The sequence below is a fragment of the Alosa pseudoharengus genome, unplaced genomic scaffold (genome assembly GCF_046254945.1).
Source record: "Alosa pseudoharengus isolate Yale_2024_CS ecotype anadromous, Long Island Sound unplaced genomic scaffold, YU_APseudo_1.1 YU_APseudo_1.1_scf_24, whole genome shotgun sequence".
NCBI classification, from domain to species: domain Eukaryota; kingdom Metazoa; phylum Chordata; class Actinopteri; order Clupeiformes; family Clupeidae; genus Alosa; species Alosa pseudoharengus.
Genome location: NW_027468689.1, coordinates 8293878 through 8310415, shown reverse-complemented (window position 1 = coordinate 8310415; position 16538 = coordinate 8293878). Strand labels below are relative to the sequence as shown.

The 16538-nt window shown below is 42.2% G+C and overlaps 1 protein-coding gene across 1 annotated transcript; it reads right to left on the bottom strand.

Annotated features, from left to right (window-relative positions):
* Positions 1 to 7521: 7521 nt before the first annotated feature.
* Positions 7522 to 16238, bottom strand: grpr (gastrin-releasing peptide receptor). Its single transcript, XM_076302576.1, has 3 exons — positions 15755 to 16238; positions 13892 to 14237; positions 7522 to 8099 (listed from the first exon to the last, which is right to left on the bottom strand). Exons 1-3 carry the CDS (start codon positions 16165 to 16167, stop codon positions 7692 to 7694), a joined length of 1167 nt encoding a protein of 388 aa, XP_076158691.1. The 5' UTR covers positions 16168 to 16238; the 3' UTR covers positions 7522 to 7691.
* Between the last annotated feature and the right edge of the window lie 300 nt (positions 16239 to 16538).

The following is a 16538-nucleotide window of genomic DNA, read 5'->3' as shown; positions in this document are numbered from 1 at the left end:
AAGAACTTGGCTGTAAGTAACATGGCTCTGAATTAAGAAATGTACCCTTAATAAATGCCATTTTTATTTAGTAATGAAAAATGCCCTTTCTGCGCTCCATATCTGTGACACGAACTGATCTGACCTGACTGAACCCGAGTTTGCGTGTTCTGTGTGTACACTCATGATGATTCTAAAACAACTTTTTACTGCATTGTCATGAACAAAGTGAAGGCAAAAAGGTGTTTTTTTGTCGAATAAATTGGGATGCAATGTGAGTCTCGAATTGGATGCCATGCAGGAATTTGCTGGGATCTCAAAACCGCATTATGAACATACTTGCCATAGAGAAACACATGATAGCGTTGGATTATGAACATGCCTTGCCACTACAACACACAAAAACGTGGGGTAAGTGGAGCTATATGAAGTTATTATTTTGATGTCATTTCGTCTGTTTTATAACCCAGAAGGATGTACTTGGTATCAAATGATAGCTATGTATCTCCTTGCGTGGCATATCCGATCACGGGTTCGCGAATAGGGCCTAATTCAAACGATAGTTGTTTTTTGTACATGATGTTATTTTGCAGTCACGTTGTCTGTTTTTATAGCCCAGAAGCATCGATATACTTGGTACCAATAGACAGCCCTGTCTCTCCTCTTTCTTCTGATATGCTTGCCATATCTATGCGATCACGGGTTCGCGAGTAATTCAAACGAGAGTAGCCTAATGGGTGCGCAGGTAAACTATGAATCAATCAATCAATTTGATTTAATTTCATGATTTATTTTTTGTTTTCATACTTGATCGCACAGGCAAGAGTTTAGTCTCGTTGGAAAGCCCCACTTCTGCTCTGTCACGCAATTAAAGTTTAATCTCGCTGCGATGAACAGTTCTGGAGCAATGTAACAAAGAACTCAGGCAAAGCAGCCTCTGCCTGACCAGCTATGGCAAGAACAACACGCAGTCAGCAAATTGTGTTTTTTATATAAAGTAGCCTAGCCTAGGCCCCATTAGCCTACTTTTATTGGAGCCATGATATGTGCCTAATATGCTTGCATTTCACCCGAATTTTATCGAAATATTTTTGTAACAGCGTTACCGCAGGCATCCGATTATTTCTGATCAGCCCCACACGTCAATGTCAGAGCCTACCTAAGGACAGCCCAACGCAGCTCACTTGGCTATGATTCGTGACACATTCTAACATCTTATTAGTATTAATGTTCCAACTCATCATCAACTCATGTTGTTACTGCATGAGGTTAAGTAGTAGTCAGTGTTTTTAACAGATGACTTGAATTGTCCCGCTGCTGCTGCTGCACTAGGCCTAGCCTATCACGATTTGATCACAGCCGTGGGCTACACTTCCTGACTGGGCCAATGGTCGTAGATAGAGTGCAGTAATTGGTTCAGTCCCTGCTTTGCAAAGTGTTGGCAAAGTGCCGTCAAAAACGGCAGCAATTATTTTTTTCTTTTTTACTTTTCACTGAACGGAGCTGGGGGGGCCAGCAGGGTGGCCAAGCTTTGACCAGTGGTGGCCGTGGCCCCCCCTGGCCACCACGTAGCTCCGCCCCTGTGGGAGCCTAATACCTAATGGGAAACACTCACCATGTCTACAAGATACAGTACATGAATGGTTTATTATGTGTGTCTATGGAGTATTGCATAAAAATTGCATGGAGTCTGTTTCAACATCTAGAATTCCTTCTGAGGTTGAACCCCACTGGGAACACTGCCAGGCTGGTCGGTATCACCTTGCTGGCGAGAAGAACTGCCCAGAGTCCAGTGGCTTCCTTCTCTCCATCCGCCCTCCAAATAAACATTTCATGAGCAAGGAAGAGCAGAAAGTACATGTCCGAGAAGATTTTTCTCAGGCAGAGGGAAGAACTTGTCAGGTATTCTCAGAAGGAATAGGCCTACCGTGCCAAGACTGCTCTGTGTCAGGCCCTATGGGGAGATGCTGTCATGTGTAGGAAGCCAGTAAAACAGCCCAAGTCAAGTCTGGCCATTTCACACCTCTACTGGAACAGCCTGAAAAGAAAAAGCACGTGTGCAGTTTCATCTTGTGTGATTTGCTTGACCTACATGCTGTGTTGTTGTGTTTAGCTGTGCAAACATGCATCTGGACGGAGATTGTATTAGACTTAATCAACGCTATTCTGTTTAATTTTTAAAATGCATTCACTGCAGGCAGGCTTGTAAAAATAGCCTTAAAACTGCAATGGCATAGGGAATACCGGATCTAAAATTCCTCAAATAAAAATGTAACAAATCATGTCAGTAGAGCCCAAGGATCAATCAGTTCTGTCATCACAGAGGCAGCTCCATGTTGGTGCAGCTGGAGAGCGACAGCACGAGCTGACTTGATTTGATTGCACCTTGCTCCCGCAAGGTCAAAGGTCATGTGATATGGTGTCATCCTGGCAACGTCCTGCTGCACCTAACCAGCATGCACAATATGAAGTGTTAAGTCCAGCAGGCATCACGTTCAGCCTCTTCAAATGCACAAAGCCAGAGTTTTGGGGCCGACAGCATTTTCAAAGCACTTCATTTGAGTAGCATGAGTAGTGTGTAGATGAGAAGCACAAACTAAACAAAAGTTTTTTCGGATTGATACAGATCTAGAATAGTGTATAGACACAGCATTTTTAAATTGAATTGAATGGTATAGGCCGGAATGGCCTTAGTTTTTTAAAACAGCATTTTAAAACAAAAATGGAATCGTGTGGACATAGCATTAATTTCAGGTGTGAAAGGTGTGAAATAACCAATATCAGCCCCTGAATGGGGCAGTAGTCAATTTGTTGTCTTCTTCTGTGTAGTTCAAGACACAGGGGGAGAAGCGGCGCTTTCATTTGAGGGACCCAGCTGCTGATAATGAACTGTTTACAGGAAAGGCACGGCCCATTGCAGAGTGACAGAACACAGAAGAAATGCCACATTACCCATAATGCATAACAAAAACAAAGCCTCTGCCCGAGACCTCTGTCTCTCTCCGTTCTGGTGTGTGTAAAGGACTGTGGCAATTATTCACGTCAAACTTATCAAAGACGGATTTGCATTGATGTTTCTATGTGCCCCAATCTGGCAGAGTAGCCTATTGTGAAGAAGTCATAATATGGCCCTATTCTTCTTACATTATAAAAGATGTCAGTAGGCAACCATAGCTTCAAGGAAAGGAGAAGGCATATTTGTTGAAATCGGCTACAGTGCACAGTAATCAAAACATCTCCTGGTACATCAATAAGAAGACAAAGCAAATGACAGCAAGTTCACTTGGTCACTGAACACAATAAATTGTATTTGGTCCTGCCCAGTGCATCTAAGCTGTTTATCCATTGAGAGCGCGGTCATCATACTGGATCAATAAGTCTTTGAGTGACTGGCTTTAAGATGGCTTTATTCAACTCATTTGGCTCAGAGAGCGGTTTCACACGTGTGCGATGCACAAGCACAGTGTGTGTTTACTAATCTATGGCAGCTCAAACAGTATTGATAGATAAATGGTGACAAGCTAAACTGGCCCAGAATTGCAAACAGGGACAACACACTGGAAACATTCACGCCACATCAGGACATATTCCTTTGGAGTCATGGTACAACATTAAATAAACCTCACTCTGTCACCATAAAGCTGTATAAACTTAATAATAAATGCAGTGCTATAAATATGCTTATTACGAATTATATTACAGTAAGTACGTCAAGCCTGGAGGAAAGACGTTGCCAAATTTGGACACCAGTTTGTTGGCTGTGGGAGAGTCCTGATTGGCACAGCAAGTCAGTACTATCCAATCAGGTAAAGCAGGAAAAACATCTCCGCTCACTATAAACATGGAAGACAGTTTATACTTAGACTGACAAATATAAACTCCTTACTGCGGCGTATGTGAAAGACCTATTTGAGTTCAGTGCCAACACAAAACAACCTCTTCTGCTGATAGCCAAGTTACTGCATAAATCATGTCTTGAGTTTGTCTGTTTAGATATCTCTACTCTTGGCCATGAATTTTAAAAGAAACATACACTAATGGAAAAATATCTCTTGACTTTACCAGGAGAAAAAAAATAGTTAAAGAAAGTGATGGAGAAAGAAAGAAGGAAAGAGGTAGAGCAGGAGAAATAATGAAGAAAAATGGAGGACTGACCTTCCTTAAGTTCTTTGTCATGGCTGTGTTGTTCGTGTGTTTCCGGCCTTCGCAATCTTACAGCTGACATATGTAAAGAGAGTCATACAAGTGGAGTTTGCATTTGTGTGTAGGTTTGGGTTAAGTGCAGGGATGGTTCAAATGTTGCCAACCCTGTGAGTGGTCAGAGAATATGGCAAAACGAAACAAATCACTTAATATTGATTATAATCTACAGAAATCTCATCATTACAAATGACCACATTGATATTATAATATACAGTAATCTCATCATTACAGTACAAATTACCTGGTACCACATTGATTGCTCTGTGTTATTCACAATAACTTCATTAGAGGGTTACTGATGATGATAATACATTTGTAGGTTATATGTATGAATAAAGGATGATTACAAAGCTTTTTCACAAATACACACATTTTATTCACATTGTCAACGCAGGAAATAGGTAATCTACAAACCAATAAAACAATTTCACCCCACCCCACCGCCTAACCCCAAAAGAGTCATGTTTAAAAGAATGCAGAGGGAGTGTTTTCTTTTTCATTACTGCGACATCAAAAGAGGAAATGGGGTACATTGTTTATTTTGGCTGTGGGTGCCTGCCGGAATGGGCCGATGCCAAATCCTCCACTGGCAAACTACAAACAGTTGCAAATTATATTCAGAATTTCCACTTCAGTTTATTTAGACATGTAGACAGAGCACAAATTATGATACTGTTCAGGTACATGTTGATCATATCCACACATTAATTACAAATAAATAAATGACAAAGATAGAATATTCAAGACGTGATTTGATTACTTTTAAATATTAAATGAATTCCACATCATAATTGGGAAGTGAAGTGGCAGTGTTGTTGATCATCACGAAATAAACTGATTTACATTGTGGCGTGCTGGAGCAACGGTCAACGTCACTGGCAGATAATCGGGAGCCTGATGCCCGTGTGTGTCTGTGTTTGTGTTTGTGTTTGGATAAAAGTGTCTGCTCTATACCAGTCAACTTTAATTTTAACAGCACCATGCTTCATATTTCAATTAAGGACATCTCTTTATCTCTCTCTTTCTCTTGCCTAAATATCTTTCTCTTGCCTATTGTATGTTCAGATGATAGCATTACTTAATAATTAAATTTTTAGATTATATCAAATAAAAAAAATCACTCAAATACAACATAAACAATAATCAATATGTATTTTCAAGTGACAAAAACTTCATAGGATTTAATCTCAGAGTTAGTGTTTCTATTTTAAAATGGCTATGATATTTTAGTGATAAGTCACAACTCACAGTAAGCACAAAAGCCGTTTTTGATGGTTCACAAGCACATTATTCATCACAAATATTCAATGGCTGCATTAAAGTAGCACTATTGTGTCATAAGCTTCACTGGCATCACAAAATGACAAAATACAGTAGAAAGGTAAGGTCACAAGTATTCATACACAGTTCTTAATCCTTTGACTCTTACATATGAACAACATTAAAAGATAGAGATCTAGACATAGAAGCACAAATACGGACTATTTCAACACTATATATGATGCACTGGCCTTGGATTTCATTGTGAATCATGAGAGTGAAAAGGTCATTGTTGCACCACTTACATGTAAATGCACAAAACACTTTCTTTTCTCACCTCTCTGTGTTTGTCAATATGAGTTTGTATGAGCCCCGCAGCTCCTAGTCTTAGACGTACTACAGTAGCTGTTTTCCCATTTTGCTAAAGCTGAAAAGCGAACGTTGTATAAACACACACATGGTCATGATTTACATTGTTGTTCTTAATTTAGAAATATATTTGACTCAAAAGCACTCTATATTGGAAATGAATATTTCAAACACAACAAATTGACAATCTCAAGGTCCATTTGAAATGTACTCCCATATTGGTTAGCGGTGCTTTTGTCTTTTAGTCAGCTAAGGATCCGATGGAGTGATGCCAATCTTTAACAAGGCCGTAGTCATGATGTCAACATTGGGGGGCACCAAATCTGTGGTGGGGTCTGAGGGACCCCCAAACAGAATTTCAATACATTTCATGCAAAAATATTATTAAAAATCACAAACAAGTCGTTAGTTAGGTCAGTCAATTAGGTTATTCCAAACTTTTGACGGACACAGATGCCCCCCACCCCCCCCCCCCCCCCGTGAGTTTTGTGAAAAGAGAAGGGTGGAGAAGAAGCAACTTCACTGGTCCGTCCCTGGACCCGTGACTCCATGTATACTCCATGTATACTTTAAAAGAAATTACAAACTACAGTATCTTATGATAACCTCTATATTACACAGAATGTGGTTCTTTGACTTATTACTTACACCTGAAGATTTTGTTAAACTAAGGCTTAGACTCATAGGTTTGGAGCCTAATAAGATTTTGTCTTTTAATTTAGATTTTATTATGCTGGCGGCTAATCACACAATTTTATCGTAGTTTGAAAGGGACAGGATTCAGGAATAGGCTACTAAGACAGGCCCCTCGTCTGACTCACCTCATGTTACCCCTGTATGCATTATAGACTGGCTTCTGACAGAAATGACGTTTTGTGCCAACATGTAGAAACACTAGGCCTACTACAGCCTTTAATTGGTGAATGGAGGTGCAAATTCCTTTCTTTGGTTATTGTCCGCGATTCACATTAACTGTAGGCTATCACGTATTGTAAACTTCGCCAGATCACGTTTTGCCTGCATGGATGTGTGATTGAGTGCGCATCTAAATAATAGCCTATGCAAGATGCAACAATCATTTCTAAGAGGCCTATACACGGTAATTTCTGGCATTACTACTAGCATATGAATGCATTATTTATGTTGAAAGACGTGAAAGAAATGACACAGGCTTGCACAAATTCATCATTTAAAATAAAACGTTTCACTTTCGCTATCATTGCGAGAATAGGCTACAATATGGAAAATGTTTCCTTTCAGTCTGATCGGCTCCAAACATGTATAGGATTTCCTTAGCCTGTACTACACCTTTCCAAGAAGTTTTGTGAAAATTGTACCGGTAGCTTTTGCGATATTGTTGACAGCCCTACCTCACCGCAGTAGGGTGCAGTAAATAGAAGCTTTTGATAGCGCACGCCACTAACGAAAAACGGAAAATCACCAGAACAAACCACTCAGGGGTGTAGGCTACTCTGGAACCATAGGTCACTAATTTGTGCATTATTTACGTTTGATTACATTTCAGATATGTGTTGGTTTCCTGTAGGCCTAGTATAGCGCTTTATTCTTTCTTTATTTTTCTATGTCCGAATATTGGGGGGGACATTTTGGTCATATTTGAATATTGGGGGGGACACGTCCCCCTCAATGTCTATGGTGACTACGGCCCTGATCTTTAACCTTGCTCACTAAATCTAGGAGTAACATTTATTATCTTTGTACAACTTAGTGTCTTTACTTAGACATCTCTTAATTTGTATCAAACACGTAAAACGTACTGTTTGGCAAACGTTCCTTTAACACAATTCAGTTAAATTATTTTTCTCACTTCCGCTCTCTCTTTTTTCGGGTTTACGACACCGAGGTCCAACGGCTGGGCCTCAAGGGCCGACCTCGCGAGAGCTGTGGTTGCCATTGACAATGCTGAAGCTGGCCAGGGAGTGGTTGGTGCTCTTGAGCGAGGTCATGCGCGTGTTGTTGTTGCGGCCCGCGCTCTGTGACCGTGGGGGCAGCAGCCGCCGTCGCGTCTGGCAGCAGCAACACAGCTGCTTGTTGAACTGCTTCTGGAAGCTCTTGCTGAGCAGGTAGAGGGCGAAGGGGTTGACGCACGAGTTGGTGAAGGCCATGATGCGGGCACACACAATGGCCACGTAGTGACCCATGGAGGTGTCGGCCTGCGAGTAGTGGTAGCAGCGGTACAGGTAGATGACGTGGCTGGGGAGCCAGCAGATGGCAAACAGGCCAACGAACACCAGCACTGTCTTGGCAAGCCTCTTCCGGGATTCAATCTGTGAGGTGAGGAGACAGGATGTTCAGCGTGATGCCTTTTCCCAACTAGAAACTGGAACCTCAGGGTTAAGGGTTGACAAAGTTAACAGGGTGAAAACTGGAACCTCGGGGTTAAAGGAGAATTCCGGTGTGATATTGACCTAAAGTGTGTTGAAACATGATACCGAGTGTGAACGTATGTCTCATAGCTCACCTCGGCTTGTCCCCTGCACTCAGAAATCTGCCGCTAGTTAGCCAATGCTACCAACAGTGTTTTGTTGTGCCAGACATCCCAAGTCTCCCGGGAGGTCCGGGAGTCTCCCGCATATTGATAGCGGCTCCCTGATGCCCGCAAATTAGATAAAATCTCCCGGAATCTAGAGCGAGCGAGCAAGAGCGCACACGCAAGACCGAGACTTCAAATCACGTATGCATCTGAGTTTAGCGCGCACATAACAGAGACAGAGAGAGAGAGAGAGAAAGAGAGAGAGAGAGAAAGAGAGAGAGAGAGGGGTGGTGCGCGTGTGCCTGAAGCAAGACGCATCCTGATTGGCATGTATTGCTAAATCAACCAATCAGTTTTCAATGTAGTCAGGCTTTTATGTCTTTTATCCTGAACGAAATTAATCAGTTCAATGTATCTAGGAACAGGAGCGTCATGGCAGAGTCAGAGTGCCCCCAAAAAATGAACATTTAAGACCCATTTCACATCAGACCACATGATGTGTAGGCCTACCCTTGTCTCATAAGAGTAAACAATAATGATACTGTAGTTGCATGCTGCACTGTTTGTAACAGTGACTTATTGCCCATGGCAGGTTAAATGATTGCAAAAGACATGTTGAGGTGAGTTGAACAAGTGTAATTTCATGTGCATATTATTCAGGCCTATACTAGATGGCTAGTTGCCAAGGCTACATGAAAAGACCAAACTACCAAAATCTACATATTTTATTATCAAAATTTTATTATCAAACATTTATCTGTATTTCAGTATCTAAGTATACCTATAGGCTACAATAATTCTTTTTTTTTTTTGGGCGGGGGGGGGGGGGGGGGGGGTTCTTCGGGATACCTCCCTGAAATGACTTTTTGCAGGTTGGGATGTCTGTTGTGGTGCCTCGGGCATCGGCCTAGCCATGCAAATAAATCACTGTTTTACACCATTTACGAGGCTCCATACTTCATTGGTAGACTTCCGAGGGCCTTGACATTTAAAACGAGACATGGAGAACTTTGAAAAAGCACTGGTAGTTTATTTACAAGACGATTTATACAGACAGTACCTTAAGGAATTTCACCGTTCGACGCTATCTTTAATTTAGTCATGATAAGTCGAGCAAACAAACAGGTATGATAAGGGGTCAGATTTCAAAAAATAATTCCGTAGAAATGCATGGATTCCAGTTGCTGCTACTGGAAGCAACTGAATCCATGCATTTCCACTGAATTATTTTTGGAATCTGATCCCTTATCATACCTGTTCCTTCGTACTCGTCGCTCGACTTATAGTGACTAAATTCAAGATGGCGACGAACGGTAAAATCCCTTAAGGTACTGTCTGTATAAATCGTCTTGTAAATAAACTACCAGTGCTTTTTCAATGTTCTCCATGTCTCGTTTAAATGTCATGGCCCTCGGAAATCTACCAATGAAGTATGGAGCTACTTTGAGCCTCGTAAATGGTGTAAAACAATTATTTATTTGCATGGCTAGGCTGATGCCCGAGGCACCACAACGAAACACTGTTGGTAGCATTGGCTAACTAGCGCCAGATTTCTGAGTGCAGGGGACAAGCCGAGGTGAGCTATGAGACATACGTTCACACTCGGTATCATGTTTCAATTATCCTTTAAGGGTTAGGGTTGGCAAAGTTAACAGGGTGAAAACTGAAACCTCAGGGTTAAGAGTTAGAGTTTGTTTGGGCTAAGGGTTAAGGGTTAGGGTTAGTTTGGGCTAAGGGTTAAGGGTTAGGTAGAGTTAAGGGTTGGTGAAGGTGACTGACTCAAAGGACAGTGAGGTTTGCAACAAACACACTCTTCTTCAACTAGCTTGCCTATAGTGCATATATTTCTGTTGTTGTTGAAGAGCACTCAACCACATCTGAAATTGCTGTTAGTCTGAAAAACGATTTGTTTTCTTAATGCATCCATCATGAAAACCTCTCAGACCTACAATACAGTGTGTTCACAAACAATCATACACCCCATCTTCAAATGGATCCACACATGTTTGTAGAGGTAATGGCAGATAATGTCCAGGAACCACTGTTTTCTTTATTATTTTAGCTTTGGCTATGGTGCAAGAACACTTAGTGCTAGTTGTGTGTCCCTCAAATGTGTCTGTGTGTGTAATATGCAACCAATTACGTCCCATTCGGTAGCCGTGGGGTTATTTGGGTGACCACACTAGAATGCCCATATAGAACACTTTTTCTGTTCATGAAATCTCTAGACTATGCCCGTACACAGCACACACAGCAAACACGCCCTGAACTCTGCAGCAAGCATCACTACATGCGCTGGAACAACCAACCTATCACACCTCTGCTCAATCAACCAATCATATCACACCTCTGCTCAACCAACCAATCATATCACACCTCTGCTCAACCAACCAACCATATCACACCTCTGCTCAACCAACCAACCATATCACATCTCTGCTCAACCAACCAATCATATCACACCTCTGCTCAACCAACCAACCATATCACACCTCTGCTCAACAAACTGGCCACCTGTGTTCTAGAAAATACAATAGAAGTTCAAGGCCCTATATACCTCTGAGAGATCAGCTCCTTCATGCCTTCTCACTTATCCTCAACAGAAGGTCTACTTTCTAATCTATATCAAACACAACCTCAGAGCTAAGGATGCCAAAGCCTTTTCCCACACACCACCAAGGCTGGATCTCCCTGTCTCTTTTAACTCCATCACTGTACACCACCCCTAAGGCTGGATCTCACTGCCTCTCCTAACTCCATGGGTGTATTCGAAACGGGAGACAGCTGCCTACTGCCTCCCTCCCTACATAGAGAGCTGTCTCACTAGACATGACTTTGGATTAAATGCATCTTTTAAAAATGAGCGTAGCACTCTAGAATCTTTGGTTAACACTACGGTATGACGTTAGCAAAGGCCTGACGTTAAACTAAATTAGCTTACGTAAGCTAGCAGGCTAACGGTATAAATTAGTTTTACGGCCGGCAGATATATCAGACCAGACGCTATTAATGGTTACAACAATGGCATAATCAGATAGTAAAGTGTTTATTTCTAATCTGTAATCTACAAATCTAAGCAAAATAAGGTCACACAAATGACATTTTAAACAGATTCAGCAGCCATTACCGATGTCATCCGCCATGTTTGTTTACCTTTCACAGCTGTTTCAGACATTGCCACAAGGGATTATGGGTAGGAGGGAGCATGAAGTGTGCATCGATGCTGCCTTCAAAAATGACCGTTATTTGGGAATTCTAAGATATCTTAAAAGGCAGCAGAATTTGTTTTTTCGGTTTCGAACCACACTTGCTGCCTTGCTCCCCAGTTAGATATCTTAAAAGGCAGCAACTTTACCCGTTTGGAACACACCCCATCACTGTAAACCACCACCATGAATGTACCAAGGCTGCTCTCTACATTTGTTTCTTTAGACTGACATACTTCATGTGATTTCTCACTTTATGGATGATTGACACAACACTGATTTTATGATTTGATTTCATTTGTGATCAATTTGAAGAACCTTTGACCATTCCCCACAGCCACCCATACAAACACACTCACAATCTACTGTAAATATTCACACTGTTCAGCATAATTAGTTGCATGACAGATACACTTGATTAGTTGGTAGGATTGCTGTGTGAGGCTTTAGACGTCCCAACATGGTAAAGGTCCACCAAAATAGTGAGCCCAACTGTGCTGTCACAACATGGTAAAGGTCCACCAACATAGTGAGCCCAACTGTGCTGTCACAACATGGTAAAGGTCCACCAAAATAGTGAGCCCAACTGCGCTGTCACAACATGGTAAAGGTCCACCAAAATAGTAAGCCCAACTGCGCTTTCACAACATGGTAAAGGTCCACCAAAATAGTGAGCCCAACTGCTGTCACAGACGTGTCTAAAAGCTTCAAGCGCTGTGAACACCAGCGCCGACATGTGTTTGGCGCACTTCGCTTTTGACATTCGGTTACTTAGACAACATTATTCTCAACACAACCCCGCACACCAGCATTGAACTCTGTCACCACCTCTGTTGGTGTTGAGAATCATGTTGTCTGAGTAATCGAATGTCGAGAGCAGAGTTCAATGCTGGTGTGCAGGGTTCTGTTGAGAATCATGTTGTCTGAGTAATCGAATGTCGATAGCAGAGTTCAACGCTGGTGTGCAGGGTTCTGTTGAGAATCATGTTGTCTGAGTAATCGAATGTTGAGAGCAGAGTTCAACGCTGGTGTGCAGGGTTCTGTTGAGAATCATGTTGTCTGAGTAATCAAATGTCGAGAACGGAGTGCGGCACATTCATGTTGGCGCTTCACACTGATATTTGCTGATAACAGGGCTGTAACCAAATGGACACACAGCTCTCTTCCCAAACTTGGGCCAGGGAAAATGTCAGTGGCAGCGGGACACACAAGTAGCCACAGGAAAGGTCAGTAGCGTTCAGTGGAATTGGGCCTTAAACACAAGGGCGCTGCTAGATAATTTGGGCCCTAATATTTGGGGGGGGGGGTGTTGGGGCTCTCGGGGGGCAACTTGTCAGTGCTCTTAGAATCGTCCTAACCCCCACCCCCCCACGGCGCACCTTTCTTAAACAATTGGCAGGAGAAAGGCTGGACTAATCAAACACTAATCAAATGAATGTCAACAATGCTTTTAAATATGACCTCTGACCTGCAATTTCAGTTTGGAGCCACTGAGCCTTCCCTATTTGGGGTAATCATTTTTCAGAGTGAGAAACTGAACAACAAACGTTCCCCAGAATGCCCTTGGATGAGAAAGCTGAGACCGACTACACGTAAAACTGTAGAGTAAATGTATTATCGATAAATGTATTATCATGACCTGAGCACCATAAGATAGTCCTAGACTACACGTAAGACTAGAGTAAATCTATCATCATAACCTGAGCTCTATAACATAGTCCTAGACTACACGTAAGACTTTAGAGAAATGGTCCCCAAACTACAGCCCGCAGGCCATGTTATTTTGGGAGGTCCCCCCAAAATATGTCTGCATGGGAGTCGAACACCATCAAGCTATAGCAATGGCAAAAATATTATCAATGACATGAGCTCCCAGGGATCGGAGCCCATGACCACCTGGTGCAGCCATCATTCTTACAACAAAGCTCCTTATGTTAAGTCCATCTCATCTATCTTCTCACATGGACGTTATCCTCCATCTCACATGAACGTTATCCACCCATCTCACCTGTCTCCTCACATGAACGTTATCCTCCATCTCACCTGTCTGCTCACATGGACGTTATCCTCCATCTCACCTGTCTCCTCACATGAACGTTATCCTCCATCTCACATGAACGTTATCCTCCATCTCACCTGTCTCCTCACATTAACGTTATCCTCCATCTCACATGAACGTTATCCTCCATCTAATCTGTCTCCTCACATGAACGTTATCCTCCATCTCACCTGTCTGCTCACATGAACGTTATCCTCCATCTCACCTGTCTCCTCACATGAACGTTATCCTCCAACTCACATGAACGTTATCCTCCATCTCACATGAACGTTACCCTCCATCTAACCTGTCTCCTCACATGAACGTTATCCTCCATCTCACCTGTCTCCTCACATGAACGTTTCCCTCCACCGGCATTTCCGACGTGCTCCTTATCAGGCTGCGGGCGATGAAGAAGTAGTAGACGGAGATGATGAAGAGCGGTATGACATAGAAGATGAGGAAAGAGGCCATGGAGTGGATCTTGGGGTGCAGGTCCCCAGCCTGTGGATAGGGGGCGCACGTGACGAGGGTGTCATTGGTCCTGGCGATGGGGAAGGACTGCAGGTCAGAGAAGATGGCCTCTGGGATGGCAAGGGTCATGGACAATAGCCAGATCATGGCAGCGCGAAGGCAGATCTTGGCATGAGACGTCTGAACATCCATTGGTCTGACAATAGCCTTGTATCTGACAAAACATTGAATGATTTCTCAGTGTTTTTTGTTTTTTTTACTGAAGACAATAAACATGCAGTCATGTCCTGTACATATTACGGAAAACATGTCTGTCTGAGATGTCCTTTGCACTCACCTTCTTTATCCCCTTTGATCTCTAGAACAAAATGATTGTGGCAATGGATGAATTACTTGACAATGCTTGTCTGCAGTCACGGTGCCAATGACCGCAGACAAGCAGCAATCATGCTTGAGACCTTTTCCTTTACTTCAGTATCAGTATTCTCACTTTCAAAATGTTGCAGTAAGGGATAGCTTGATAATGTTGACGTAGAAAAAAAAATGGAATTCTTTATCAGAGCTTGGGTCATTGCAGCAGTTTGCTGCACTGCAAATTCATAGGAATAAGAATAAGCATAAGACATAATTTATTCTCAGAGGATCATTTGGGGGAAGATTAGCCTGCCACTGCCATGATGTCTAATGGTGAGGGGTTTTGATGCGGAGTGACTGACTCACTGGCACTTCAAACGTAGTGCAAAAGAAACCACATCCATCCATCCATCCATCTGTCCATCCATCCATCCATCCATCCATTCATTCATCCATTCAGTCATTCATTCATAGCACACAGTTGAAGACTGTCAAAGGGCCACTGAATTTAAATGTTTCTAATTTCCTGAAAATAAATAATAAATTAACAGGTTTTACTTATTTGAAAAAGAATGGCTAGAGTGTAAGAAAGTATGTTTAATAAGACTAAAGAATTATTACTGTATGTAAGAAAAAAGTATGCATTTTTCCAGCTTTGTATGAAAATAGAAAGAAAGTTGAAAAACCCTTTAAGGGACCCTGAATGTATTGGTAATATCAGATGTTAGATTAAAGGCATAAAAGGTAATCAGTGTTGGTAGCCTAATATCCGATTTTAAATCATATGAATAGGCTGCTACTTAACACGTTATCAGTGTTGGTCATGGTCACTGTGAATATCCCACTGTCTGTGGAGTCCTGCTGCACTGTGCAGTTCAAATGATGACAGCACAGCTGAGCACTGTCACGATGGGCTTCATTTAAGGACTACCTTAATTAAGACTATGCAGACTGTGTCTGGTTAAGGGGTCCTTTTCATTAAAAAACAATTTGGCCCATTTCACATAACTAAGCTAGCTCACATCTGAGCGCCGCAGGCCATATATTCCAAGTAAAGCAGAATAGTAGGCTAGTTATTTGCATGAATATATCCATGGCAATTTTTCACGTCTCATAACAGCTTTAATCATGATGTACATGAAAATGTCCATGATACTCAACTATCTACTAAACTAATTGTAGGCTATGCAAACATCCTGACATTTTATAAACTAAAATTAACATTTCAAAATTAAAAAAAAATAACATTTAGCTCAATATTGTTCACAAGCTTGAAGATTCAGTTTCATTATGAGACCACTGCAAACAATAAATACTTCCCCGTCTTTCCGCGCCGCAACTAACACCCCCAGCGCCTTCCATCCATGTTTCTCTTACCTGTCAGCGGACAGCGCTGTGAGCGTGAAGACCGACACCCCCACCGAAGTGAGCTGTATGAACGGAATAAGCTTACAGCCGACTCTGCCAAAAAGCCACTCATCAGCCAAGAACCTAGTAGCATCCACCGGAGCACATGTCACGAGTAGAATCAAGTCCCCCAACGCAAGACTTGACATGAGAAGATTCGGTATGTTTCTCATGGATTTCACCGTGCAGAACGTCCGGATGAGTGTGACATTTCCAATCAAGCCAATGACAATAATAAGAGCGTAAACTGTGGCAACTACAATCCCAGTGTTGTGGTGCCACGCGGTGTAATCAGGAACGTTGATGAGATTTCCATCTGCTGAAGATGCATTAGCAGACATGTTAATAACCTCTTCTAAACTTACTGGATGTTCTTCAGACATTGTCCTGGTATCTATTCACATCTGGATTAGAAGGTCCGTCCTTTTTTCTGTGAACTGAAAGTCGTGTAAGACCAAATGCTTTGATGCCGACGAACAACTGGATTGGTCTAACAAACCTTATCGCAAACAACACATACAACTGCAATCTTTATAAAAGTTAATTTCGCTTCTGCTCTTTGCCTCTACAGCCTGCGTTACCACTGCGCATCGTCGTGGTATGGTATGGAGAGGAGCAAAGGCGCGTTCTCGGCACGTGTATCATGGGGTTGGTGTGAGGTATGACAACCTCTCCTCTCTCAGTCGCAACAGACTAAAGGTAGGAATCATTTCATCCTAATTCCAAACAGGAGGTTCTTCTCCACTTACCCATA

Coding starts and splice junctions, on each gene's coding strand:
- grpr (XM_076302576.1), bottom strand. CDS start 16,167: ATGTCTGAAGAACATCCAGTAAGTTTAGAAGAGGTTATTAACATGTCT. Junction 14,238..15,754: donor ACAGCGCTGTCCGCTGACAG/GTAAGAGAAACA, acceptor ATGTTTTGTCAG/ATACAAGGCTATTGTCAGAC. Junction 8,100..13,891: donor ACGTTCATGTGAGGAGACAG/GTGAGATGGAGG, acceptor CTCACCTCACAG/ATTGAATCCCGGAAGAGGCT.